This window comes from Lampris incognitus, chromosome 8 (assembly GCF_029633865.1).
Source record: "Lampris incognitus isolate fLamInc1 chromosome 8, fLamInc1.hap2, whole genome shotgun sequence".
Classification (NCBI taxonomy): domain Eukaryota; kingdom Metazoa; phylum Chordata; class Actinopteri; order Lampriformes; family Lampridae; genus Lampris; species Lampris incognitus.
In genome coordinates this window covers 43,696,336-43,721,532 of record NC_079218.1, presented here as the reverse complement: position 1 = coordinate 43,721,532, position 25,197 = coordinate 43,696,336, and the positions used below count along the sequence as shown (strand labels likewise).

At 41.2% G+C, this 25,197-nt stretch overlaps 2 protein-coding genes across 4 annotated transcripts in view; one reads left to right on the top strand and one right to left on the bottom strand.

Annotated features, from left to right (window-relative positions):
- The window catches only part of nf2b (NF2, moesin-ezrin-radixin like (MERLIN) tumor suppressor b), a 15,469-nt gene extending 5,371 nt beyond the window's left edge, over nt 1-10,098 (bottom strand). Inside the window, exons 1-14 of the mRNA XM_056284196.1 lie at nt 9,977-10,098; nt 9,542-9,657; nt 9,037-9,162; nt 8,249-8,371; nt 7,899-7,982; nt 7,637-7,705; nt 7,432-7,514; nt 7,126-7,201; nt 6,832-6,969; nt 6,481-6,555; nt 6,272-6,385; nt 5,975-6,097; nt 4,981-5,198; nt 3,890-3,992 (exon numbers count right to left, since the gene is read on the bottom strand). Coding sequence (XP_056140171.1) covers nt 3,890-3,992; nt 4,981-5,198; nt 5,975-6,097; nt 6,272-6,385; nt 6,481-6,555; nt 6,832-6,969; nt 7,126-7,201; nt 7,432-7,514; nt 7,637-7,705; nt 7,899-7,982; nt 8,249-8,371; nt 9,037-9,162; nt 9,542-9,631 — 1,422 coding nt within the window. The 5' untranslated portion in view covers nt 9,632-9,657; nt 9,977-10,098. The remainder of the gene's footprint in view (nt 1-3,889; nt 3,993-4,980; nt 5,199-5,974; nt 6,098-6,271; nt 6,386-6,480; nt 6,556-6,831; nt 6,970-7,125; nt 7,202-7,431; nt 7,515-7,636; nt 7,706-7,898; nt 7,983-8,248; nt 8,372-9,036; nt 9,163-9,541; nt 9,658-9,976) is intronic.
- Nucleotides 9,897-25,197, top strand: mettl27 (methyltransferase like 27). 3 transcript variants are annotated; one of them, XM_056284194.1, is made up of 7 exons: nt 9,897-10,073; nt 12,470-12,549; nt 12,651-12,786; nt 14,222-14,350; nt 17,824-17,959; nt 24,349-24,441; nt 24,628-25,197. In XM_056284194.1, exons 3-7 carry the CDS (start codon nt 12,667-12,669, stop codon nt 24,837-24,839), a joined length of 690 nt encoding a protein of 229 aa, XP_056140169.1. In that variant the 5' UTR covers nt 9,897-10,073; nt 12,470-12,549; nt 12,651-12,666; the 3' UTR covers nt 24,840-25,197. The 3 variants fall into 3 exon arrangements, with proteins under 3 accessions (XP_056140169.1, XP_056140168.1, XP_056140170.1); XM_056284193.1 differs by having other exon boundaries at nt 9,897-10,553; XM_056284195.1 differs by lacking the exon at nt 12,470-12,549 and having other exon boundaries at nt 9,897-10,553.

The window sequence follows — 25,197 nt, the reverse complement described above, 5'->3', positions numbered from 1 at the left end:
GCGGCGAGCCATCTGTCAGGTCTGTTTGGCGTATTGTTTGCTATTATTCTGTTTTACCGCATATGCCCTCATGTCTTTGCTCTACTCGTATATGATCGCCAAGCGCTTCTTGATATCCGAGCGTCTCATGAGTTGCTGTTAAAGCACGATTTGGGAGATCCATTCTCAAACCTTCCTCCATTGCGGTCAGCTATACCGGCATACCTGTGCCGCCCACCTTGAGTCAGTCCCTGTAGGAAGCGCCCTAGAAGACGGGGAAAGCGGGGTGGTGTTCGGGTGAGAATCAAGGCTTACCTAACGTCCTCCTGTGGAAATTATCCTCTCCTCCTTCACAGTGGATGTCACTTTTTTTCCAATTCGACGGCTCCTGCCTGTTGTTCCTGGTGTTGCTGTGGGTCAACTTCACCTGCTGGTGGAGGCTCCTCTTCCCAGGTGGAGAGGTGGTGTGGATTACAGGAACCTTCGCCCGCTGGATCGTGCATCAGCATCGGACAAAGAGCAGCTTACTGTCCGTCCGGCTCTCATTAATGCTACATCGCTAGCTAATAAGACATTCCTGCTTAATAACTTCTTTACCTCTCGGGAATTGGATTTATGTTTCTGACAGAGACCTGGCTTCACACTGGTGAGTTCACCCCATTTTCTGAACGTCTTCCCCCTGACTGTTCATTCATCAGCTTGCCTTGGACCACCAGCAAAGGTGGCGGTCTAGTTTCTGTATTTAAAATCCAGCTTCCACTCCTGACAGACTCCGTCGCACAGCTTCTCCAGCTTCGAGCTGCAACTTTTTGAAATAAAGTGCAATTGTCCCGTGCTGTGCGCAGTGGTCTACCGTCCACCAAAATTCAATAAGGACTTCATTCAGGAATTCACAGACTTGTTGTTGATGATTTTAATATCCATGTCTGTTGTGAATTCAGACCTCTGGTCAAAGACTTGTTGAATCTTATTGACTCTTTTAATCTCACCAACTGGTGACTGGCCCGACGCATGAGAAGGGTCACACACTGGACCTTGTGTTGGCCTTTGGTTTAAGTGTATGCATTAGTGAAATATGTGATACACGTATATCGGACCATTTGCCTGTGTTATTTACTGTGACACTGCCTTGTTCTCAGGTTAAATCGCGTGCCCTGGCACGCTGCCTGCGCATGATTAACCCTTTGACAGCGTCTCAGTTTTCTGTTGCTTTTAAAGACTCTTGTGTTTCACACCCTGGATGACTCTTGTAATCTCAGTGCTGATGACATTACCACTCTTTTTAACTCTACCTGCACTGACATACTGGACTTGGTTGCTCCTGCTGCAACCAAATGCCCGAAACCAATGACCAAGCCACGGCTCAATGACACCACCCGCGCTCTTAGACACGCATGTAGACATGCTGAGAGAAAGTGGATGAAAGACAAACTTCATGTCTCCTTAGGAATTCTAAGAGACTGCTTATCAGAGTACCAGAGAGCTGTTAAATCTGCAAAAACACAGTTTCTATCAAACCTTGTGTCCAACAACTGTCATAGGCCTCAGATTCTTTTTAATACTATTAACTCTCTTATAAATCCACATGATTGTCCTTGCATTGTACCAACACCCATGCTCTGTGAAGAATTTCTTAAAGTTTGTACAGATAAGATCTCTGCTATTAGGGCCTTGCCATCTTCTTCGGCCTCAAAGCCTGCTGTTTATTCCATGTGCCCAGCGGTCTTAGAGCAGTTTGAGCCCGTGTCCCTCCCTCTCTTTTATATCTGAGATAGTTAAACATTTGAGGCCTTCACATTGCCCCCTAGACAGTACTCTACCTAGACTGTTAAAGGATGTTTTTCCACTGTTTGGTCTTGCATTAAAAATTTGATAAAGACCTCTCTTCTCTCAGGCTGTGTTCCAGCTGCTTTCAAACATGCTGTAGTACAGCCCCTCATCAAAAAGAGCTATCTTTATCCCTCTGTTCTTTCTAACTTTAGGCCAATTTCTAAGCTGCCTTTTCTTTCAAAAGTCTTAGAGAAAGTAGTTTATGTACAATTACAAACGCACCTAGAAATTAATGGCATTTCTGTAAAGTTCCCGTCTGGTTTCGAATCACGTCACAGCACTGAAACAGCCCTTTTAAAAGTTTTTTATTTAAAGAGTTTTTAATGGTCTTATTTTAACTGTGGACTCTGGGAACTCTGCTATTCCTGTGCGTTTGGACCTGACTGCTGCCTTCGACATGGTTGACCATAATATTCTTTTATCATGTCTTGAGCTGTGTATAGGCATTAAATGTACTGTCCCAGAATGGTTCAAGTCTTCTCTGTCAAATAGAAGCTTTTCTGTCCATATAGACCAATTCTCTTCACCTGCAGCCCCACTTAACTGTGGGATCCCTCAATGCTCCATTTTGGGCCCCATTCTCTTCTCATTGTATATGCTGCCCTTGGGGTCCATTTAAAACAAACAAACAAACTTAATATGTCTTTTCATTTGTCTGTGAATGTTCTCATTCATCCAGGTCATAGTTATCCAAAGGAATTGAATCAAGTGCAGCTAGACTTGGTTATATATCCATGATGACCTTTTGCCTCTCATCCAAGAGGCTTCATCAGTTCGTGCCTTTCTGACTAGCTTTCAGACTAGCTTGGTCTAGTCAGAAAGGCACGAACTGATGAAGCCTTTTGGATGAGAGGCGAAACGTCTTCATGGATATTTTACTAAGTCCATGTCTTTTCATTGTTTTGCTGAGGATTTGCAAATCTATCTGCCCACAATACAAACAGCAGAGATTTTACACAGGCTTTGCTGAGTTGTTTAAAGGATGTCAAAACATGGATGGAGTTAAACTTCCTGAAACTAAATCAAAATAAGACTGAAATAATTGTATATGGACAACCTGATCTTCTGGGTGGTTATGATAGTGCTCTTGGCCCTTAAGCTTCCTACAGTTGCTCTTCTGTTAGGAATCTTAGTGTGATTTTTGACAGCTCTTTTAACTTTGATAAACAAATAAGCTCAGTCATCAAAACAAGTTTTTTTCAATTACGACTTCTTGGAAAAGTAAAGGTCTATCTCCCTCCAAATGATCTTGAAAGGGTAATTCATGCATTTATTCCCTCTCGTTTGGATTATTGTAATTCATTGTATGTTGGTGTAGCTCAGTCGTCACTTCGTCGCCTGCAGCTTGTACAAAATGCAGCTGCTCGCCTTCTGACAGGAAAGAAACGACGTGATCACATAAAGCCTGTACTGGCCTTCTTTCATTGGCTTCCTGTCTGTTTTAGGATCCAGTTTAAGATTTTATTACTTGTTTTTAAGTCTTTAAATGGGCTGGCACCACCTTATTTATCTGAGCTAATACATCATCATACACCAGTCAGAGCACTCAGGTAAACAAATCAGATGCTCTTACATGTTCTGAGGTCCAGGCTTAAGAATAGGGGCGACAGAGCCTTTGCAGTGGTTGCCCCTGATCTCTGCAACAATCTACCAGTACACATAAGATCGGCTCAGACCCTAGAGACTTTTAAATCTTTATTAAAGATCTACCTCGTCTCGCTGGCATTCAATTCAAGTTGAGCTTGACACCATGATTATATTGTGCAAATATACTTTTACTTTTATGTTTTATTTTCTACATTTTATATTCTTTATTTTATTATGTTTTCTTTACATATATTTTTATATTCATATGTGTCACTTATTTTATATTGCATTTTGAGCTTGTGCAGCACTTTAGTTCAACTGCGGTTGTTTTAAATGTGCTATATAAATAAACTTGGCTTGACCCTCCAAAAATGCATGATGTAGAAGAGGTACAAATTGAGAAGACAAGCTGAAAGTTCACAATGTAAAATGACATCATAAAGAACAGACAAGAGTCATCATCATCTCCACTAAAAGATGTAGCAAAGCTTACTGGGTAAGTGGTTTTGGTGATCTCCAAAAGCTTTTGCTTGGCTCTCCGCTCTGCATCCTTTGCCTCGGTCAGGTCCTGTTTCAGGTGGTCAGCCTCCTTTGACCTAGAACCAGGAGTTTGGTTTGTTTTAAGCCTGACAGAGCTCAGCAATAATGCTTTAACGACACATTACAAAGTATGTTATGAACAGACGACTTTGCTTGAACCAGTCAAAGTATATTGAGTATTTCAATTTTCAGAAGATGGGCAATATCCAGAATACTATGTAATCAAGAAGATGGCTCCATTCAAGAGGTGTCAGTGACTTTGACAAAAAATAAATTTCAACTAAACAATACAATGGTTCTGACTGGCTAAGTGACATTCAAAGTCCTTCTAAAGCATTGGATATACTACGTATGCCTACTGAATGGAGATAATGATGCCATTACCATGGCCATGCCATGACCAAAGATCACCAGTTGTATCACTATTGGTGGTAATCAGATCACTTTCTGGAAGAATAACATGAAGTTATCATTCAATTTTAAGCGACAAATGAAATATTAACTGACCAACGTTCTGTTAAAATTATTTTTGTGTCATGTTTAACACCTCTAAGAAGTGCTAAAAATTCCTGAAAAGCACAGCCTCCGGTGGCCTTCTGCATAACTTGGTGAGTGCATCACAATGTATTGTTAAAGATTACATTTATCACACCTGTCCGTTTTAATTGTGTACAAAATAAGCTGAGCCTGCAAAACCATATGGTTCTGTTCATTAAATATGTGTTGATCATCCTGTTCAATGCAAAGCCAGAACTTAATGGTGAAACTATGACAAATTAACAACTTCAAATCCAAGTTGTTATGGCTGAGAGTGCACTTCAACAGCCACTGAAGACTTTTATGGACTTTTAATTACGACCACTACTGCAACTGAAAACTAACCTAACCGAACTGATTGAAAAACTGAGTTCCATCTTACAAAACTGAGGCAAAGAAAAATCCCAATATGCTTTGTTCAAAAAGCCCAAGCCCTTAAGATAGGAACAGTGTTTATCAGAGTGGAGATGCACTTTAGGGATACATGCAGCCAAGAAAGTTCCAGACCTCCGCTCCGACTGCTCCACCAGCTTGACGGCCAGCTGCTCTGCCTCTCTCATCTTCTGCTCCATCAACCTCTTCTCCTCTTTGGTCTTCATGGCCGTGACCTCTAACCTCTGTCTCTCTTGTTCCGCTTCAGCAGCCTTGTGGGCCAGCAGTTTAGCCTCTTCCTCAGCAATCTGGGCCTTCTCTGCCAAAAGATCTGCTGTCTCTTCAGACCGCAGCTGGGGAGAACAAATCAAAATGTGTTTTTCTTTTCTAGATTAAAATTTTTCATGAGTATTAATTAAAGAGATTTGAACATGTATGTTATAACACTTGTTTTTGAACATATTTTATCCATAGATATGAAAAGATGAAATGCTTAAACATAAAGGACATTTCCTATAAATAAGAGCATGCATGATCAGTAACATTAACTGGATAACCCTTTACAGGATTCCGCTATATTTTTGTCGTTTGCATTACGATGTTTCCTATTTCATGGCACACTCAATTTCATCAACCAGAATTTGCTTGTATTCATATAGCCGGTATGTATCCAAGGTCTTATTTTTTGGATGACTACAATTTTATATGGAACAAATATAAATCGAGAAATATGTTGTTGTTTTTAAAGTAATGGGGAATTCAGACATTTAGACCTTCCAATATCTGAGGTTAGTTTGTATCACTTGGTTAGCGTGGGGAAAACAAAACATAAATCACTTAGCTGGGGAGGACATACCATGTTGAAACAGTTACTTTTCCAAGACGGAAAAATGGTGCTAAACATCTAACAGCTCCAGTGTTGTTGTTGTTATTATTAATGACATTTTAACTGTTTTTTTATGCATACCTCCCAGCTAAGAATGTATGACTGTCAAGTACAATGTGCTTGTTACTGAAAAATAACATGAGCGCTCGTCCTAGGTGAATGGAGATTTTGAAAAGGCTTATTATATTTTCTGCACCATAAAAAAAGGCACCATCTAATGTTACAGAAAGGTCAAGCCCTCACCAGAGCCTCATTGGCCAGTCGTGCCTCATCCTGCAGCTGAAACAGTCTTCGCTCCATCTCCTCTTTGGCTCGCTCGGCTTCCTCCCTCATCTGTTTCTCACGAGCCAAGATTTGACGCTCTACCTGGCAAGGGACAGCCATCACATCCAGGACTATAAATACTCAAGAAAATACCTTAATCAATCAACCAAATAACATGGCATTATAAAAATCATCTTGCTTTCCATGTTTACATAGTAGTTTTATCTATTTTCATTCATCCCCTCATAATAGTGGTAGAACCAATAAGGAGCTGACCTTCTTGCGAGCCTTCTCCTCTTTAGCCTGGGCCTTCATCTGCTGCACTTCAATGGAGTCCACCTTCCTCCTCCTCATGAAAAGGTCATGGTTGCCAATGCACAGCTGCAGGATCTAGCAGGCACAGTCAAATCATACAAATATATATAAAATACTTCCACTTAGAACTTAAAAAGATAAAACTTAAAAACTTCAGATAAGCAACCCACCAGTTTGTTGACTCGGAGTTGGGATGAGTAGAATTTGAAAACATCTTTCTTTTTGTCCAGGGGTTTAATTGTGAACTGTAAAATTATAAGAGTTTAAATTTTTAGTTGGTTTGAAAAAGGTGAAAAAAAAAAAAAAAAAAGACCAAAGTGGTTACATATACATACAATAGGAAAGACAACTGACACACACCATCTATTAAAATGATCTCATATGGAATAAAATACTGTACCTTACGCTCATCTCTTAACTATTAGAAATGGACAGTGGTATAGACAATGGGGCAAATGAGCTGTATACTCTGTAACTTTGAATACAGAGCTCACAGTTCAGCGATTGTTGCCTGTATTTACCTCCTTCTCACTGTAAGAGATGTTGCGGATACCACTCCAAGGGAAGGACTTATTGGGGTTAAGTTTGCTGTTGGGGGAATAGATGTGAAGACCTTGGGCATCCACTCCTAGTAACAGGTCTGTGTCCCTCTTGTTTTGCTGATGTGATTGGAAAAGAAAAAAAACAACAAAAAAAAAAACAACAACAAAAAAACAAAACAGAAATTAAGAAGACTGCAAAGCTTTAAGTCATTTTCTTACACAGCAAAAACATCTAAACACCTAAACAAGAAACTGCATGGTATATTCACTCACAGTAATGGCAAAGTAGCTGACACCATACATTTCAAGGTCCTGGGCAATCTTGAGGTAATCCATCTCTGCCTCATCCCTGTGTGTTTGGAGTAGACACAATAACTGTGAAAACAAGGCACATTTAACACACACTCCAACACATATGCACAAAGACATGGGATCGTGCATTTGTGTAAAAGTGTATACAACCGAAGAAAAAAAACTCCCAAACAGGAATGTTTATTTTCATTGCATGTTGAACTTCAGTAACTCTTTCAGAGCAACATGAGATACATTCTTTATTGATCAGTCTGGGATTAGTTTTACCTGGCGATACCTCTGTGCTCAGCATACCATGCTGTGATCTTCTCTTCCCACATGTCAGGGGTCATTTGGTATTGCATAAGAACCTGAGGTACACAAAAATATAATGCACAAACACATATACTATACACAGTCACCAAATATCTGACACATTACATTTATGCATATTAAGAGCCTGCATATTTGAAGTTTTTGAAATTTTTCTTACACTTTTTGGCAGGAGTTCATCTTGGGCCAAGAACCCAGGCTTGTGAAAGTTTGGATCATAGTCTCCATACTATAAAAATGAGAGCAAGAGGGTGGGGGTAAGAGAGAAACAAGGAACAAGAGCGAGCGACGCAACAGTAACAACAATTGTTGCAGTTTGGTTAAAAAAAATTTTTTTTTTCAATTTCCAAAATTACATTAATGGCTTAAGTGTCATGTCCCAAATATCAGTGTGTGACCACCAACTTAACAAGACTTGTTACCTTAGCTTGAACTGCATATGATGCAAGCAGAACAGATGCTTCAGGGGAGCAGAATATCTCTTCATCTAATATCTGTTTTTTTACCTAAAAAGAGTTTGAAAACATGCCCCAAATGAAGATGTATTATACAACTTGTGATGTGCTTGACTAGCTCGCATCTGACATAGCACTCAGATGAGATAACACAAACTAAGATTTATTTATCCCCTTGAGAAATGGAAAAATGGAAATATACTCATGTGTAAAATAACAACAACACCGACAATATCAAAAACAATGCCCCTCTTACTGAATATCTGGGACAGTTATGGTGGTCTTCAGGTATTTGGATATAACACAAGCTACTTTACCTGAAGAAAAAACAGATGCTGGGTAATCTCCTGCACCAATTCTTCCTCAACCTTCTCTGGGAAAAATTTAGCCAAGAAATGAAATGTTATGGGCGAGTCCTTTGGGACCTCCTGATCCAAAACCTTGAAGATACAAATTAAGAATCGAGACAAAACCACATTACAGCTTATTACAGAAAACCGATCATCTCTTAAAATCAGATTTAGCAATGTAATGCACCAATCAATGTCCTCCAGATATATCTGGAAATACACTATTCCAGCATAGAAATAATAGCACTCTAATTGTACTACTATGTCACTGTGGCTGCCATAGTAGAGGTAGGAAAAAGTGAAACTTCGTTCCTAAGGACATGGTCAGGCTAATCCATTTTTTTCCACTGAATACTTTTTTCTTAAAAATGAATCATGAACAATAATGGAAAGCAGCATGGTGCAACACTTGACTACTTTTTTTCCCCCCCATCCAGACTGAAATAAATTTGAGGGAACATGTACAAGAGCACACATGACATCCACTGCTATATCATTCTGGGTGCAATGATACGGATTGCCCACCTGTGAAAAAGATGTTTTTACTTGCCAAGTAATTCAAATACACTTTGACCATTCTAGTCGGTATGAAAGCACATTAGCTATGTTGTGGGAGTTTCTGGGTTTCAAAAATTAATGCTTACTGATGGTGCCAGCTTGATGCAGCAAGTACTTCTAGACACAAAGTAGTGCACATTGTGCATGTAGTGTGAACGTGGCTTAAATGTGCATCAGCAGTTATCTATTCTACTCACCCGTTTCTCCGGTTTCAGCCATGCGTAAGTGTCCTTTACCGTGTACCTGAGCCCAAAGAACCACGTTTCCCTCAGACCAACGGTACGACAAACCAGATCGAACAGGTCTTTCCCTTTCCACTTGACCTGACAAAAGAGAGCAAGCAAAGTGACTGGTTTGCCTTGTCTCATCATCTTGAAAGGTAGAACAGGCAAGTTCTATTTCCTACGTTTCGTCTTGATATGAGGGTGAGGGTGTTGCAGAACGTTTTTCGCTCATTTTGCAGAGAATTTTTGTATGAGTCACACAGCTCTACCCTTCCCTAATCAACCCAGACCCCCCAATTTAAGAAATGAAACGTGCACACATTGGTTTGATATCAAATTCTCTCCCACACAAAAAAGAGAGACTGGCAGATACAGAAGTATCTTTAAGATGCTAAGATAGTAGACCGTCTCTATCACACAAAAACAGAGACTGGCAGATATTGAACTGTCCTAAGAGGAAGCATAAACAAACGTGTACCTCACAGCTGAATTCCATTTCAGCATCCATTGTAATGACTTTGACTTTGAAAGTCTTTGGCTGTTTCTTCTTTAACCCCAGAATAGACATTTTGAATATCTTGATGTTTCAGAAACCTGGAGGAAAAAAAAGAACCAACGAGGATAAAATGTTTAAAGGGCAAACGAACACTTGGAAGCTGATCCTAAATCAAAACATGACATTTCCCCCCTCGCCGCGATAGAAATACCAGTGAAACCCCAAGTGGCCCTCTAATTCCCCGTCACGCTGAGAATTCACCACATCCAACTTTTAAGATCAACTGGAAGCACGCTGGCAATGAGTTGTTAAAGAGACAGACGTTATCTGTCTGCCATTTGAGCTTTCGAAAGAGACTTCTGCTTAGTCTGCCTGCGTGGAGCAACTCAAACGAAAAAACAAATCTCAAACTGTTACCTCTGTCGGTGGGAGATAGAAGGCAACGTCGCTTTCCTGAGAGGGAATATATCAGCTTCGGACGTCCGACAGATGACTGAGAATGAAGGCTTTCGCTGTGGGTAGACTGGAGCTAAGCTAACTAATTAATGAACGCTAGCAAAGCGCAATGTTTGTTAGCTCCCCCCAGCTATGCCACGAAAACGGACCAGAATAAGTTACGGGACGAGTGGGGCTTTCGACTGTTCTCCATCGCGCAAGTGTGTCAGATTAAAACGGTTCAAGCTGTTATTCAGCCAAACGTGTTAGTTTTCTTGTACAAACGTTGTGTTGCGGAACGATGATGAAGAAGCAACCGCAGGCTAAAGTAGCTTAGCTGTTTGGCTCGCCGTTAGGACTTTCCGGAAGCTTTTGTTTTGACTCTACAGGTGGGGACAGGCCGACGGACGGAGAGAACTGCGCATGTGCGTGGGCTCCAGCAGCACACTTCGCTCGCTTTGATTTGTGTAATCTGTCTGTAGTGAAAAGCAGCAGCAGCTTCTTTTCCTCATCCGCACCGACTGGTCCGGTGTATGTATCTGCAAGACTGCTGGCCCAGGTAAAAGCGTAACGTTATTCTCTCTCGGTGTAGTAATATGGTATACTTTGCCCCTTTGGACTTCCCCACTGTATGTCCACACCGAGAGCTCCATCTAATCTGATATGTCAAGTCGTATACACAGTTTAGTAGTGATGAGAAGGGAAACAAATAATAACGTGGTAGCATCGGACAGATTAAGCTTTTATTACGTGGGTTTCATTCAGCTCCATTTGCTCAAAACTGACTAGTTTGTGAAGAGCGCTACAGATGCGATGTTTGCTTTGGGAATGTTGACGGAGACGTATAGAGAAGGTCGGAAGGAGTTACATTGTGTCTGTGGATTTAGAGAAAGCATATGGCAGGGTGCCGAGAGAGGCGATGTGGTATGACTTGCTCATACAATACACGGTAAAGGACACTTAAGCATGGCTGAAACCGGAGAAACGGGTGAGTAAAATAGATAGCTGCTGATGCACATTTAAGCCACGTTCACACTCTATGCACAATGTGCACTTTGTGTCCAGAGGTTTTTGCTGCGTCAGCCCCTTATACAGAGAGTTATGTAAGAGTGGTGCTGGAGATGTGTGAGGGCAGTGGAACACTGTGAGGTGTGCGGTTGGAATGACAGGTGGGTTCAAGGTGGAGGTGGGATTATATCAAGGATCGGGTTCTGAGACCTTTCTTATTTGCAATGGTGATGGACAGCTTGATGGGCGAGATCAGGCAGGAGTCGCCGTGGACCATGATTTTCGCAGATGACATAGTGATCTATAGTGAGAGTAGGTAGTAGGTTGAGGAGAGCCTGGAGAGGTGGAGGTATGCACTGGAGAGAAGAGGAATAAAGGCAGTAGGAACAAGATGGAATACATATGCGTGAATGAGAGGGAGGACAGTGGAATGGTGAGGATGCGAGGAATAGAAGTGACGAAGGAGTATGAGTTTAAATACTTGGGGTCGACTGCCCAAAGTAACAAGGAGTGTGGAAGAGAGGTGAAAAAGAGAGTGCAGGTAGGGTGGATAAGAGTGTCAGTAGTGATTTGCGACAGAAGGGTACCAGCAAGAGTGAAAGGGAAGGTTTACAAGATGGTAGTGAGACCAGCTATGTTGTATGATTTGGAGATGGTGGCACTGATGAAAAGACAGGAGGCGAAGCTGGAGGTGGCAGAGTTGATTTTCGTTGGGAGTGACGAAGATGGACAGGATTAGGAATAAGTATATTAGAGGGACAGCTCAGGTTGGACGGTTTGGAGACAAAGCAAGAGAGGCAAGATTGAGATGGGTTGGACACGTGTGGAGGAGAGATGCTGGGTATATTGAAAGAAGGATGCGGAATATGGAGCTGCCAGGGAAGAGGAAAAGAGGAAGGCCAAAGAGGAGGCTTATGGATGTGGTGAGGGAGGACATGCAGGTGGCTGGTGTGATAGGAAGATGCAGAAGACAGGAAGAGATGGAAACAGATGATCCGCTGTGGCGACCCCTAAAGAGAGCAGTCAAAAGTAGGAGTAGTAGGAGTAATATGGTATACCTTGCCCCTTTGGACTTCCCCACTGTATGCATAGACATACAGTGGGTAAGTCCAAAGTAGTAGTAGTAGTAGATGCCAATGGAATTAATGCAGCATATCAGATGATATTGTCTATTCTCTTGGTTCTAACTATGAGAGGCTTTGGTTGGGATACATGGCAATACTGGACACACTATAGGCATGTATCCAGTATTGACATGCAATAATCATGAAATAAGATGAATAAAGTCTCTCTCTTAAAGAGTCACTGTTCTAATGCACATTGCATTATTAGTAGAGTAAATATCACTGTATGTTTTTCCAGTTTATTTGGGACGGGATATCAGGAAGTGCCGATCCAGCTTATCAGAGATATGATGGTTAACTTGTAAACTGTATATGGTCTGAAGAAAGAATGATGTTTTTGCAGGAAGGATTCAGAACTATACGTGTGCTGTGCATTCCTTCAGACAGTTTAATAACTCCCAGAGGGTTCATCTCAGTGAAACTGTGCGTACCATTTTCCTCAAAGAAAAGGCTTCTTTGCAGCATTCTTTATCAACCACATATACCAGATAGTTTATGACAGGTGTCATTTCGTCTTTCTACAGGTGATTTTTTTTAGTGATGGCAGCCAGCACCAGAACATTTGAAGACGTTAAAAAAAGTGTCTTATCATGTCACAGTGACAGCTCAGCAGAAGAGAAGGCCACCTTCTACAACAGCTGGGCTAGAAACTATGAGCAGGTGAAGAAGTTAAATTTCAGGTGCATGGTTTGGGAAAAATGTATATTGTGCTATAAACATAGGGAAATGAAATATTTACAGAAGTAAATCATCAGGGAACAGATGCCTTCATGTGGCCTCCTTTGGGCTCAGTTCTAAAGTTAACCTGTATCTGCAACAATTTACTATGGTTTAATGTAATGTGTAATGTGTGCAATAATTTCAGGTTTTAATTTTTTTTTTAAATGATTTGAATGTTTGAGCCTTGATTTGTAAGGCTTGGAGAGATTGAATGAGAGAGAGAGGTAAAAACGGAGTAGAAAAATAAATAAATGGAATAGTCTCTGCAACATTTTCAGTGGCCATGTCTGTCTTGGAAATGTCCAGCAATGCATCCATTCATTATCCCAACCGCTTATCCTGCTCTCAGGGTTGCGGGGATGCTGGAGCCTATCCCAGCAGTCATTGGGTGGCAGGTGGGGGGGGGGGGCACACCATGGACAGGCTGATAGGCCATCACAGGGCATGTCCAGCAATGTCGTTTTGGAAATGTCCAGTAATGTTTTTCTTTGTCATGAGGAAAAAATGGAGGAGATAATAACCTATCTGGTTGATGGTGGAAACTTTTTTTCTTAATGCAATTTAAGTAATTCGGAGGAGCATTAGTTCTGCCTGTTTAAGGCAAATAAAACATATGTGGATTATTTATAGACTTATTGCAAAAATTACTGGAAAAATATTGTATACTTGAGATGAAAAAGGCTTACACGCAGAAGCCTTTTTTAAAAATGTATTTAAATGAAGTGGCTACTGTGGCCAGTTTTAAAGCCCTAGGCTAGCTCCTTCAAAAGACCTGATAATCTCTTAGCTCACCTCGGTAGATAAAAAGAAAGATATTGTAGCGAATTCGGGGGACAACGCAACCACCGGAACTGCCGCGGCCGGGAAGCGAACCCGTGTCGCCCGCACCGCAGGAGGCATCGCGTCGAGCGGTTAGCGCGGCAGTTCCTGTGGTTGCGTTGTCCCTCGAATTCGCTACATTGGTGTCAGAAGTGGGATGGAGCGACCGTAAGGCCATCGGAAGCGTATGCGCCCTGAGGCGTGAAGGAGCTGGTATGCTTAAGCGCGGGGACGCGCTCCCCGAAGAAGGGGGGTAGTGTAACGTGCATGGATAAGAAGACACGCTGGCCGCTGGCTCGCGAGTCTGAGACTTTAGTCGAGCGGTTACCGATGTCTCCTGCGGTGCGGGCGATACGGGTTCGCTTCCCGGCAGCGACAGTTTTGGTGGTTGCGTTGTCCCCCGAATTCACTTCAATATACATTGAATGGCTATATTCCAGTAAAATGAATGGCATGCTTTTTTCTTTCCTCATGAATATACTACTAGATAATTCAGGACTGCCTCTTTTATCTGGATGTAAAGCCTACGGTGTTTTATCACACCTGTGTTGAACAGGATGTGGCTGTCCTGGAGTTCCGGGCACCAAGTCAAGCAGGAGACATGGTCTCCTCCCATTTCCCCGGTGACCGTGAGGCTGCTGTGGTTTTGGATGTGGCCTGTGGTACTGGATTGGTGGCCAAACAGGTAAACTCAAAAGAAAAGGAAAGAAGGAACACGCTAGGGGACTGGCTAAAAGATAACTTGAATAAAAAGCTGTTGACAAGCACAAGTGGGCTTAATGCTTTCATCGAAACTTTATTTAAACCACAATCCCGAAGATTGTCTTTTTTTTGTTTAAAGCGTTACCAGGTAACTGTTTGGATTTGTCAGTCTTTTACGTCAACTGTCGCAAAGACTAAAACAATATATAAAAAAAACTGTCGCAAAGACAATCAGGGGCCTTTTTTTCCCCGTCATATAAGGACGCACATTTATTTACAAGCCGTACCTCAAAAGACTATCGAGATATACAATAAGCTATATTCTCAGGTGAGGTAAAGCTGGAATACTTAGATGTGTGCCGTAAAGCGATCACTATAGTCAAGGCCGCTGTGAACTAATCCGAATGGCGATAGCCATCGTAATGTGACCGAAATGAATTTAAAGGTCCGCTAAGCGATTGCCCAATGGAGTTTCCCCGCGAAGGTTCTTCCTCGCTTCATAAAACAGCCGATATGACACCGATCTTGCACTCTGGTGACACCTGTTAGCTCAGGTGCAGCTGAGCCTCTCTTCCAGATGCTTCAACTCACATATGGTATTTGACCGGAAAAGTAACAACTCACTAAAGACCTTAATGGTAAAGACATGGGGGTGAACAAAAATAATTATAATTGGCTACCTGTCCAACATTTTCTCCCGTTTTGGCCTCCAAGTTTTCTTAATTTACCCCCCCCCCTATTTTTTAGGCCTAGTTTTTTCAGAGTCTCGTGTTGTTTCTAGGTATATATAGGTTTATTGATGACCCTCAATGCTCAACTCAATAGCCACTCACTGCACTAAAACAAGGGACTTTCGTAAACAGCGACAGCTTTAGTCAATGAGCTCAAAGCTCTTTTTCTACTGTGAGTAAGCCCTTCTGTTCACATGGTCTGAACATGGAGGTGAACATGGCGGTCTTCATGACAGCTGGACCTGCACTATATCGCATTAAATAGCTTATTTTTGCAAGGTGGCCAAATGGTAAGCACTGTTGCCTTACAGCAAGAGGGTCCTGGGTTCGAACTCCAGGCCGTCCCAGGTCCTTTCTGTGTGGAGTTTGCATTTTCTCTCGTGTCTGCATGGGTTTCTTCCAGGTGCCCCCATTTCCTCCCACCATAAAAGACCTACATGTTAGGGTTAATACTCCTGTCTGTGCCCCTGACCAAGGTGATGACAGAGAACTAGAGTTGGTCCCCGCTGCACTGTGGCTGCCCACTTATTCTAGTGTGTGTATAGAGAATGGGTTAAATACAGAGAGTGAATTTCATTGTATATGAATTTTATGGTGGGAGGAAACCAGCGACAATCTATCTTCTTTTCTAGCTTATTTTACATTTGCAAAACTTTTTCATTTAAACTACATTTGATATATTCATTTTTACTGTATCTTCTTTTTTTAGCCCAACGGAATGATGTAGTTGTCCTTTAATGGGACGTTAAAGCAAAAAAGTTACCTGGTGCTGCTTCAACAAACTCATATCTATGGAAATGGCAAATTGCATTGACGTTTGACCATTCTGGGTCCCAAAGATTTTTTTCAAATGATGGAGTTGACAGTGCTTCTATGTCAACAAGTACCCCACCGCTGAACAGCAAAACATGGTGAAATCTGAGTTTAAGCTGCTGATGTTGTCTCGTCTTTCATTAAAGGATCGTCTATCTGCTTGGTCTGCCATATCTGCTTGCTAACCACAACAACCTCAGCTCCTCTTCAGACTCACTGCTACCTGCCTTATTGGCTGCTGCGGTGGAAACGTAAAGTGTTATGGGTCATATACACTACCGTTCAAAAGTTTGGGATCACCCAAACAATTTTGTGTTTTCCATGAAAAGTCACACTTATTCACCACCATATGTTGTGAAATGAATAGAAAATAGAGTCAAGACATTGACAAGGTTAGAAATAATGATTTGTATTTGAAATAAGATTTTTTTTACATCAAACTTTGCTTTCGTCAAAGAATCCTCCATTTGCAGCAATTACAGCATTGCAGACCTTTGGCGTTCTAGCTGTTAATTTGTTGAGGTAATCTGGAGAAATTGCACCCCACGCTTCCAGAAGCAGCTCCCACAAGTTGGATTGGTTGGATGGGCACTTCTTTGAGCAGATTGAGTTTCTGGAGCATCACATTTGTGGGGTCAATTAAACGCTCAAAATGGCCAGAAAAAGAGAACTTTCATCTGAAACTCGACAGTCTATTCTTGTTCTTAGAAATGAAGGCTATTCCATGCGAGAAATTGCTAAGAAATTGAAGATTTCCTACACCGGTGTGTACTACTCCCTTCAGAGGACAGCACAAACAGGCTCTAACAGGTACTATTTAATGAAGATGCCAGTTGGGGACCTGTGAGGCGTCTGTTTCTCAAACTAGAGACTCTAATGTACTTATCTTCTTGCTCAGTTGTGCAACGCGGCCTCCCACTTCTTTTTCTACTCTGGTTAGAGCCTGTTTGTGCTGTCCTCTGAAGGGAGTAGTACACACCGGTGTAGGAAATCTTCCATTTCTTAGCAATTTCTCGCATGGAATAGCCTTCATTTCTAAGAACAAGAATAGACTGTCGAGTTTCAGATGAAAGTTCTCTTTTTCTGGCCATTTTGAGCGTTTAATTGACCCCACAAATGTGATGCTCCAGAAACTCAATCTGCTCAAAGAAGTGCCCATCCAACCAATCCAACTTGTGGGAGCTGCTTCTGGAAGCGTGGGGTGCAATTTCTCCAGATTACCTCAACAAATTAACAGCTAGAATGCCAAAGGTCTGCAATGCTGTAATTGCTGCAAATGGAGGATTCTTTGACGAAAGCAAAGTTTGATGTAAAAAAAATCTTATTTCAAATACAAATCATTATTTCTAACCTTGTCAATGTCTTGACTCTATTTTCTATTCATTTCACAACATATGGTGGTGAATAAGTGTGACTTTTCATGGAAAACACGAAATTGTTTGGGTGATCCCAAACTTTTGAACGGTAGTGTAATTTTTTTCCTGTGAAATTCCTCCCTGAAAATTTCTATCAATATACTCAACCACCGGAGTGTTTCATTCATGGATTAGCTAATGTCTTAAACACAGCAGCAATAAAAAGTACTTCAAAGGACATTTATTGCATTTAAATCTCCTGGTCTGTAACTTTATGGCATCGGAAAATCAGTTTCGTAATTGTGTGTGTGCACATATACACATATATTTTTTAAAATATTGTTATATTACATATATTCTTAAGAGTATGACTTCATTTAATGTTGGTGTACAAGAAATTCCTGTAATTCAGTTTAAAATCGTTATAACATTTAGATAAAAACATTTCTTTGCTCCACAAAAATTAGCATTGACCCATTCCAGTTCAAGTTGTAGTATCTCTGTTTGGAATACTTTAACTACGCCTATGCCAAACAAATCATGCTTCTGATGCACAGATGAAAAAGCATGGATTTGCACGTTTTTTTGGCACTGATGGAAGCACTGGTATGTTGGAGCTGGCCAAAGAGACGGGGCTCTACCAGGACCTAAGCCAGTGCATGCTAGGAAAAGAGTCCCTTCCTGTCAAGTGGGGTAAGTTAATGCTCCTCTCACATATGCGTGATGACAAAAAAACATACACAAAAGTTTTACCTTCATCAAAACTGGTCTCAATACTGTGATTATAATGATGCTTTTATGGGTGTCCGGCTGGTGTAGCCATCTATTCCATTGCCTACCAACATGGGGATCGTGGGTTCGAATCCCTGTGTTACCTCTGGCGTCCCTACAGACACAACTGGCTGTGTCTGTGAGTGGGAAGCCGGATGTGGGTATGTGTCCTGGTCGCTGCACTAGCGCCTCGTCTGGTCAGTCGGGGCACCTGTTCAGGGAGGGGAATAGTGTGATCCTCTGATGTGCTACATCCCCCTGGTGAAACTCCTCAGTCAGGTGAAAAGAGGCGGCTGGTGACTCCACATGTATTGGAGGAGGCATGTGGTAGTCTGCAGCCCTCCCCGGATCGGCAGATGGGGTGGAGCAGCAACCGGGACGGCTTGGAAAATAGGGTAATTGGCCAAGTACAATTGGGAAGAAAAAGGGAGACATTTTTAAAAAAAAAAAAAAAGAAGAGTCTGTGAATATGTTGTAAATGTAAAGAGCAAATGACAGGGCACATAAACATGTGTGCAAACGCACATATACGCACAAACACACTTACCCTCACACACTCCCAGGTCAACACATTACCTCTATCATTCAGAAATAAGGAAAACCACAAAAAAGCTGTGGGGGAGTGAGGGGGGGCACATGCTAAACATGTTTGCCTTAGAATGGCACCAGATAACCTTTTTGCTTTACTGTCGGTATTAATTTCATTTCGGTCACATATTGCGATGGCAATGGGAGAATGACACAGTTGCCATTCAGACCAGTTCCCTAGGAGAGGAGCCTTGTTTTCACTATGTATTTAGTCTCCCACCAGGCACGAAAACCTCCCGGGATATATACAGATTGCTTTATGGTACCGATGTAAGTTAAGTATAGCGGTTTTACTTTACCTCATGACTGAATATAGCACCTCTTTGTCTGCAATAGTCTCTTGAGCTCCGGCTTATAAATAAATACATGTGTCTTGTTGCTACGCTATGAAGAAGGGGGGAAAAAAGCCCTTGGTTGTGTTTGTATCAGTGATGTAAAAGACACTGTTGAAATCCCAAAAGTTACCTGGTGCAGCTTTAAATATTAGGTTCAATTTTTTTTTTAACCCCGCACCCCATTAAATTGCTACTGGTCATCATTTAAGATCGTACAAAAACTTCACTGATCACTGGATTATTTAGATACTTGCCGCTTTTGTAGATTTTCCTTGCCGTGGTTCAACAGAATCTTGTGGATCTGTCACGCGAGCCTTCAACAACCATGGTATAGCGCCTTTTTCCCAAAACAGGAAGCTCGCGGTCCCATGACTCTTCACTTATGTTATGTTGATTCTGAACATGTTTCGAATAGAAGAAAAGTCCAGTTTACTGTAATGTCCAGGCGCCAGAGTCCGGTCCTCTTTCCCCTCTTTACTGTGAGGTTTCTCAGCGTTGTTTGGTCTCGGATGTAGACAGTAGTTACATTCTGGAGACTGTGATGGGTGCATCCAGGGAGGAAAAACACAGCAAGGGCTTGGTAACATTCCTGATAACTTCTCTCTGGCCTTGAGAGGAAAGCAACAATGTTCTATGCCGTAGTATGCAAAAGTACACTTAGTGCAGACACAAGGCCTGCTGTATAAACATAGTAATAGCTCCAACTTATCGGACTCCTTCTCTAACCTCAGTTCCTTCAGCTGGTCCTGCAGGTGCTTGCTCTCTGAGAGAGACAGAGAGAGACAGACAGAGAGAGAGATAGAGAGAGAGAATTTGAATTTCAAAGCAAGTCATTATTTAACAAATTTTTTTTTAACAAAAAACAGACTTGAGATCTTGCTAAACATAAACAATACTTGTCAAAGTACAAACACTCAATAAGCATCTTTTAACAATCCCAAAAAACAATCATTCAACAACAACTCAAAAAATGAAAAACAGGTAAGACCCCTTTTATACGAGCTCTGCAGAATAAAACAGCTAATCCTTTATGGTCGAACACAGCACCCCTTTATTACACCACACAGTTGTGAATCTCTCTCTCTCTCTCTCTCTCTCGCTCTCTCTCTCTCAACTTTGTGAGAGAGAGAGAGAGAGAGAGAGAGAGAGAGAGAGAGAGAGAGAGAGAGAGAGAGAGAGAGTACATTTTATATACAAATATTGTGTCTGTATGAATATTTGTGTGTCTATATATATATATATATATAAACTTAGCACAAAAAGTAAGGAAATGTGTGTATGGTAGATTATTTCTTTGTGGTAACAATGCTTCTTGGCAGTAAATCTTATATCAGGCAGCTGATTGTCAGCACCTGGGGTACCAGGAGCTCAAAACAAGAGTCAATAGCAACAGCAAAATAAGCTGTTTGGCATTGGCAGAGAAGATTTGGCAAATTTTTCATGGGTGCAACCCACATACTCAGCTCTGCTGCTCATCCCACAAATGCATGTTCCTTACAAATGTGGCCCCATTCAAAAGGGAAATAAACAGGCTTTCCAACGGTATAAGACTTATTGCCAAGAAGAAATGTTACAACAAAGAAATAATCTACCAAACACACATTTCCTTGCTTTTTGTGCTAAGTGTATATATATATATATATATATATATATATATATATATATATATATATATATATATATATATATATACACTACCGTTCAAAAGTTTGGGATCACCCAAACAATTTTGTGTTTTCCATGAAAAGTCACACTTATTCACCACCATATGTTGTGAAATGAATAGAAAATAGAGTCAAGACATTGACAAGGTTAGAAATAATGATTTGTATTTGAAATAAGATTTTTTTTACATCAAACTTTGCTTTCGTCAAAGAATCCTCCATTTGCAGCAATTACAGCATTGCAGACCTTTGGCATTCTAGCTGTTAATTTGTTGAGGTAATCTGGAGAAATTGCACCCCACGCTTCCAGAAGCAGCTCCCACAAGTTGGATTGGTTGGATGGGCACTTCTTGCGTACCATACGGTCAAGCTGCTCCCACAACAGCTCAATGGGGTTCAGATCTGGTGACTGCGCTGGCCACTCCATTACCGATAGAATACCAGCTGCCTGCTTCTGCTCTAAATAGTTCTTGCACAATTTGGAGGTGTGTTTAGGGTCATTGTCCTGTTGTAGGATGAAATTGGCTCCAATCAAGCGCTGTCCACTGGGTATGGCATGGCGTTGCAAAATGGAGTGATAGCCTTCCTTATTCGGAATCCCTTTTACCCTGTACAAATCTCCCACCTTACCAGCACCAAAGCAACCCCAGACCATCACATTACCTCCACCATGCTTAACAGATGGCGTCAGGCATTCTTCCAGCATCTTTTCATTTGTTCTGCGTCTCACAAACGTTCTTCTTTGTGATCCAAACACCTCAAACTTGGATTCATCCGTCCACAACACTTTTTTCCAGTCTTCCTCTGTCCAATGTCTGTGTTCTTTTGCCCATCTTAATCTTTTTCTTTTATTGGTCAGTCTCAGATATGGCTTTTTCTTTGCCACTCTGCCCTGAAGCCCAGAATCCCGCAGCCGCCTCTTCACTGTAGATGTTGACACTGGTGTTTTGCGGGTACTATTTAATGAAGATGCCAGTTGGGGACCTGTGAGGCGTCTGTTTCTCAAACTAGAGACTCTAATGTACTTATCTTCTTGCTCAGTTGTGCAACGCGGCCTCCCACTTCTTTTTCTACTCTGGTTAGAGCCTGTTTGTGCTGTTCTCTGAAGGGAGTAGTACACACCGGTGTAGGAAATCTTCAATTTCTTAGCAATTTCTCGCATGGAATAGCCTTCATTTCTAAGAACAAGAATAGACTGTCGAGTTTCAGATGAAAGTTCTCTTTTTCTGGCCATTTTGAGCGTTTAATTGACCCCACAAATGTGATGCTCCAGAAACTCAATCTGCTCAAAGGAAGGTCAGTTTTGTAGCTTCTGTACCGAGCTAAACTGTTTTCAGATGTGTGAACATGATTGCACAAGGGTTTTCTAATCATCAATTAGCCTTCTGAGCCAATGAGCAAACACATTGTACCATTAGAACACTGGAGTGATAGTTGCTTGAAATGGGCCTCTATACACCTATGTAGATATTGCACCAAAAACCAGACATTTGCAGCTAGAATAGTCATTTACCACATTAGCAATGTATAGAGTGTATTTCTTTAAAGTTAAGACTAGTTTAAAGTTATCTTCATTGAAAATTACAGTGCTTTTCCTTCAAAAATATGGACATTTCAATGTGATCCCAAACTTTTGAACGGTAGTGTATATATATATATATATATATATATATATATATATATATATATATATATAATCCAGTGATTCAAGTAAATTCTTCATGAGACAGTAGTCAAGTCAAATCAATTTTATTTGTATAGCCCAATATCACAAATTATAAATTTGCCTCAGTGGGCTTAACAGCAACACAACATCCTGTCCTTACACCCTCTCATCGGATAAGGAACAACTCCCTAAAAAAAAAAAACCTTTAACAGGGAGAAAAAATAGGAAGAAGCCTCAGGGAGAGCAACAGAGGAGGGATCTCTCTCCCAAGACGGACAATGTGCAATGGATGTTGTGTTTACACAATTCACACAATACAACACTGAAAGAAGACAAACAGAATTATAATGGACTTATAAAATTACAAGCCTGTTTCGTGCCGTAAGCAATCATCAGCTGTCAGTGAATTCAGAATTTACTTGAATCACTGAATTATTTTTGCTCCTTATTTGTTGAGCACTTTTCCTACCGTTGACTGTTTCTTTTAACGAAGTTACACACACACACACACACACACACACACACACACACGCGCACACACACACACACACACACACACACACACACATATATACACAGCCTTTTTTCCGACCATCGATGGTGTAGATGAAAGTGCTCAACAAATGAGGAGTGGAATATTAAGATAGATGTAGGGAAAAAAAACTTTAATGCATTTCAGTACAAGCTTGTTTCGTGCGTCACGCACTCATCAGCTGCCAATGTGATTAAACAACACAGTCAATAGATATAACATTGCCCCGCATTACGCCCCTAATGTCGGTGGACAGCAACCAATGAGAGGATAGAAAACGTTTGAAATATTACAACCAATGGGGTAGGTAGTTACGATGCACAGCAACCAATGATGGGATAGAAAACATTACAACCAATGGGGTAGGGGTTGGGGCTTGTTTTGAAAAAGCCAGGATTTAAAGGGCCGGGGCACTGTTGAAATAGCATACATTTAAAATATAACAAGATAACGTCAAATGGGGTAATTCACGTATATCATATAGTGGGATGGTGTTGTTGCACAGTTGGAAGGGCAGGCAGTTAAAATATAAAAATATAACATCTAATAAAGGTCATCACATGTGTATCATCTCATGGGGCGGGGGGGGGGATAATAAAGACACTATTTTACTTGCAGTTACAAAGCAGATATTTTTTTCTGTGTCTAAAGCTGGTGGCCATTTCATTTCTACTGTTCTAGGTGGCCACATCAGGCTTGCAGATACTATGAAATATTTCTCTGCCAAGCACAGGTTACATCTTTTGCTGTTAATTGAATATGCATTGCTCTTTGTGAGGATTTTCCATGAAATAAGAGTAATTAATATTCTTGTTTACCAATGACCAAATGTGGCGGCTTAAGGCCGTTGCATTCCTTATATGCTCATTCCTGAAGCTACTCATATGGGCATTAAACCTAATTTTAAAAGGGCCCTCTGTTAGTCCAATGTAAGTGTCCACTTTGCAGTTGTCTTCTTTTGCCACTGATGCCTGGTAGATGCCTAGATAGCTTTACTGACAGCTGATGATGGCTTATGGCATGAAACAGGCTTCTGCTGTCTCATAAAAAACTTTTTACTAGACTCACTGGATTATTTTGCTCCTTATTTGTAGAGCAGTTTCCCTACCATTGCATGTGTGTGTGTGTGTGTGTGTGTGTGTGTGTGTGTGTGTGTGTGTGTGTGTGTATATATATATATGTATATATATATGTATATATATGTATATGTATATATATATATATATATATATATATATATATATATATATATATATATATATGGGGTTGAAAGTTGAATATATGGGGTGGGAATGGGTTTTGTATATGAATATTTCATCACGTGCACCCTCAGTCGGTATTTCAAAAACACTATATTCTACTTTCAATAACTATTTTGTGAGCAAAGATGATGACTTGATATCTAGCCATTTTGTATGAGAATGAATTTTCTTTTGGGTCTAATGGTAAATATGTCAACGTTGAATGAAGACTCTTCCTCCTCTTCTTCTCCTCTTCCTTCGTTGCTGTCTTGGTAACTCCTCCAGGTCAGTTTGATGTGGTTGTTATCTGCGGAGCGCTGAGTGTTGGTCAAGTTCCCGTTCGTGTGGTTAGGGAGCTCTGCAGGGCCACCAAACCAGGTGAGGCCTCACTGTTGCATGTTTTTGCTGCTCTCTGATTAGCGGGGAATGGTCCGAGCGAAGGTTTTTAAAATGGCCGAGTTATAACGAAGGGTGGTGTCTCACATCCCCATCCTCGCTGCATGTGACTAAATAGCTGTAGAGACACTAAGTGACATTGCTGTTCTATCACCTTCTTTCCACCAGGTGGCTACATCTGTATGACAGTCAGGAGCAACCAATCAAATCTGGAATACAAAGCGGCTTTGGATTCAGAGCTCAGGCAGATGGAGGAGGAGGGACTTTGGGAACGTGTCAAAGTCACTGAGGTGGAGAATTGGGAGAGGGGAGTGTCAGCACAGGAGGAGGGGTACATATCTGGTTGTGTTTACCTCTACAGGTCATTGCCACCGGTTTAAAGCTGTGTAGCTTGACAGACATGCAGTGTGCATGTCCAAGTCAAAACAGGAGGCCAAACTTTATCCCAGTTTTAGGACTATCAGAATCGCAGTATGTGTACATCTGTTATGGTAAAATAAGGAATTGGGAGAGGTACTCAGCTTTTTTGGAAATCTGTTTAAAAGTCTGCAGATTTACTGTATAATGTGAGTTTGTAATCACTAGTAGCACTATTTCTGTAGAGCTCAAACAATTTTACAGCATGCTTCGCAATGGAGACAAAAATATATGAAAAAGGCAATAGATTTTACACGTACGACAGTAGCAAAAATTAGTGAAACAAACACATTAATGGATGCCGGCCTGATTTTAATAAAT

What these genes read in the sequence shown, in the direction of transcription:
- mettl27 (XM_056284194.1), top strand. Translation starts at nt 12,667, where the DNA reads ATGGCAGCCAGCACCAGAACATTTGAAGACGTTAAAAAAAGTGTCTTA. An exon ending in GGGCTAGAAACTATGAGCAG is followed by an intron (nt 12,787 to 14,221) that starts GTGAAGAAGTTA and finishes TGTGTTGAACAG; the next exon opens with GATGTGGCTGTCCTGGAGTT. An exon ending in CTGGATTGGTGGCCAAACAG is followed by an intron (nt 14,351 to 17,823) that starts GTAAACTCAAAA and finishes TCTGATGCACAG; the next exon opens with ATGAAAAAGCATGGATTTGC.